The sequence below is a fragment of the Rhipicephalus sanguineus genome, chromosome 2 (assembly GCF_013339695.2).
Source record: "Rhipicephalus sanguineus isolate Rsan-2018 chromosome 2, BIME_Rsan_1.4, whole genome shotgun sequence".
Lineage (NCBI taxonomy): Eukaryota > Metazoa > Arthropoda > Arachnida > Ixodida > Ixodidae > Rhipicephalus > Rhipicephalus sanguineus.
Genome location: NC_051177.1, coordinates 172,976,617 through 172,979,625, shown reverse-complemented (window position 1 = coordinate 172,979,625; position 3,009 = coordinate 172,976,617). Strand labels below are relative to the sequence as shown.

Genomic DNA, 3,009 nt, shown 5'->3' with positions numbered 1-3,009 from the left:
CGCGTCGCCGTCAATGTGCGAGCGCGGACGCCGGTTCGTGTTACAATGTGGTCGCCTCAGAATTTACGCGTGTCCGTGTGCACTTAGCAGGTTGCTCATTATGCTCGGGGCTTGTCCATCGCCATAGCCGCTAGCTCTCATTGCTCCCGCTATACTGGCGTAACACAGGTAAAGTATAACTATCTCAGCGCATGCTCGCGCGAGAACGAAGTCTTCTTCCTCCTTGATGATGATATTAACGCAGTAAAACCACATATAGCATAGCCAACTGTAGCATGCGGCGCTCGCTCCACTCCGACACGTGCTCTAGCTTGATAGGAGACCGCTAGAGTGCCACAACTGCGCGCTTCCTCTCACTTTCGACTGTCATCAGTCAGTGCGCTTCGATACTAACATGAACGAAGAAGACAAGGCGGCGGAGCGGAGGGCTCGCAAGGTAGCAGCAGCGGGGGCTCACCGCCAAGACCTTGCGGTGAGAGCTGCGGTGAGAGCCCGACAATGCTGCAGCCTGGCCTACATACCTCGAACGCCTACGGTTCTATTTCAGGGCGAATGGTGTGGTTGAGGTGCAGAGGCAACGGGCAGTGCTGTGCAGCATTCGTGGTTCGGCTACGTGCGCCATCCTTCGTACGTTGTGTTCGCCGGCTGAGATGCTGTATGCGCACGTAGTTTGCAAGCTCATGCCCCACTTCACGCCAAGGCCTTCGGTAATTGTACAGCGTTTCATATTTCACAAACGGTGTCAGCTGTCCGGTGAAGGTATCGCAGATTTGGCTGCGGACTTCAACCGACTCTCCGAGCACTGCGAGTTCGGCGTCACCCTGGAAGACATGCTCCGCGATCATCTAGTATGCGGCGTTCCGGACGAAGGGTTCCAACGGCGTCTCTTGACTGAGACGGCGTTGGATTTCAAGAAGGCGTACGAAAAGGCAGTCGCTGCCAATTATGCGACGCGGCAAACGGAAACCATCAGGGGGGCTTTGCCGGTGGCGTCCGAGTTACATCGGATGGATGAAGCACCAAATGGGGACAAGCCAGGCGGTAAACAAGAGTGTCCCAAGCAGTCAAGAACCGGGTGGTGTTCCCGCTGCAATGGTGACCACGACGCTACGAGCTGCGGCTTTCACTCTGCAGTGTGTAATTTCTGCAAGCGGAAAGGTCATATTGTTCATGACTGCCGTCAAAAGAAAGAGGCAAAAAGCAAGGCAAAGAGTGGCAATAAACGCCCAGGTAACTTGGGTCACCCAGGAGTGTACGAACTTTACCGCATTGTTAGGGGATTGCCAGCATTTATGGCAAACATCATTGCGAACGGACGCCAGCTATCGATGGAAGTGGACTCTGGATGCATTAGTTTCATTGTCAACTTGAGGACATCGAGAAAGCTGGCAATCTCGAAGAAGGCGCTCCGACCAAGATCCCGGGAAGTGCGGACGTACACACAGCAGCCTGTTTGTGTCGTGGGCGAAGACGAAGTTTCTGTTAGGTACAACAGTAGAGAGGGCAAACTACCTCTGGGGAGAGGCTGGTTCCGGTCACTAGGCATAGCACTGGAAGGACTACACCAGCTCAACGGAGCTCCAGTTTCCAAGAGTCCCCCTGTCGAGAAGTCCAACCAGCTGCACGCAACAAGAGCAAGGTGGTGACGAGCGTGAATACTCTGCTGGAGGACTATCTAGATGTGTTTAAACCTGGGCGTGGCGAGAGCATGGTTCCTGCGGTGTGGATATTAGTGAAGGGGCCAGTCACGCCCAAGTTTCAGAAGCCATGGCAAATACCTTTCGTGCTACTGCCCAGGGTGGAGGAAGCCATCGAACAATTGGTAGAGCAAGGCTTTTACGTTCCAATTAAGCATTCTTGCTGGGCAACGCCAGTCGTCCGGATTCTAAAGAAGAACGTGAAGATGACAATTTGTGGGTACTACAAGGAAACACTCAACCCAGTCAAGTGGGAGACGTGTCCACTTCCAAGTCCAGAGGAACTGCTCGCAAGAGTGGGAAGATGTGCAGTGTATTTCCGGCTGGACTTGGATCAAGCTTATCAGGAACTCCATGTCTATGAGGACACCGCCATGCTGCAGACCGTCAACACTCACATGTGCCTGTTCAAGGTGACGCGATTGCAGTTTGCAGTGGCTGTGGCCCTAGCCATCTTTCAACCTTATGTGGAAGGACTGTTCAGCGGACGTGAAAGGGTTCAATGCTTTCGGGATGACATCATCATTGTTGGAAGAAAAGTCGCTGAGCATGACGAATGGCTGCGCAAGGTGCTGCAGCGTATCCAAGACGACGGGCCTCGTCTGAATGCCGACAAGTGTGCATTTAGGGACAAGGAAGTGGCGTATTTTGGGTACCGTGTCAACAAGGACGGAGTAAGTCTTTTGCGTGAAAACGTGGAAGTCATCAAAAAATCTCCGGAACTGAAGAACAAAGAGCTGAAGTTGTCCTTGGAAGCCTAAAATATTTATGGCCGTGTTTTGAGAGGAGCCTCACATTTGTTGGAACCACTTCACCGCCTCCTGGAAAAGGACAAGGCATAGATTTGGACCGAGACGGAAGCGAAGGCATGCCAGAGTGCCAAGAGCCTTGTGTAATGATCAGTAGTTTTAGCACACTATGAATTGACACGTCCCATAAGGCTGGCCTGTGATGCGTGGCCGCGAAGACTGGGCGCAGTACTGAGCCAATTGGATGAAGATGGCGTTGAAAAACCGCGGTCTTCGCATTGAGAACCTTGTCAAATGCAGAGCGAAAATATGCGCAGATAGACAGGGGCGCGCTGCCTGAGCTATTTACTTTATTTATTAACCAGTTTATTTTTTAGGAAGTTTCAGCTCTTGACAGACCATAAGTCATTGCTACGCCTCCTGCACCAAGCCTAGCCGGTTCCTGCCATATTTTCGCCTGGGATGTCGCGCTGCAGTCTGAAACTTTCTGCATACAACTCGGAAGTGTTGTACGTACCAGGCTCCAAATTGCCACATGCCTACGCTTTCAGTCGTGTTCCGCT

General features: G+C 52.4%; 1 protein-coding gene across 1 annotated transcript; it reads left to right on the top strand.

Annotated features, from left to right (window-relative positions):
- The first annotated feature begins 1,903 nt into the window (after window positions 1–1,903).
- Window positions 1,904–2,458, top strand: LOC119382040 (uncharacterized protein K02A2.6-like). The gene has a single exon (XM_037649778.1). It carries the CDS (start codon window positions 1,904–1,906, stop codon window positions 2,456–2,458), a length of 555 nt encoding a protein of 184 aa, XP_037505706.1.
- The last annotated feature ends 551 nt before the right edge of the window (window positions 2,459–3,009 follow it).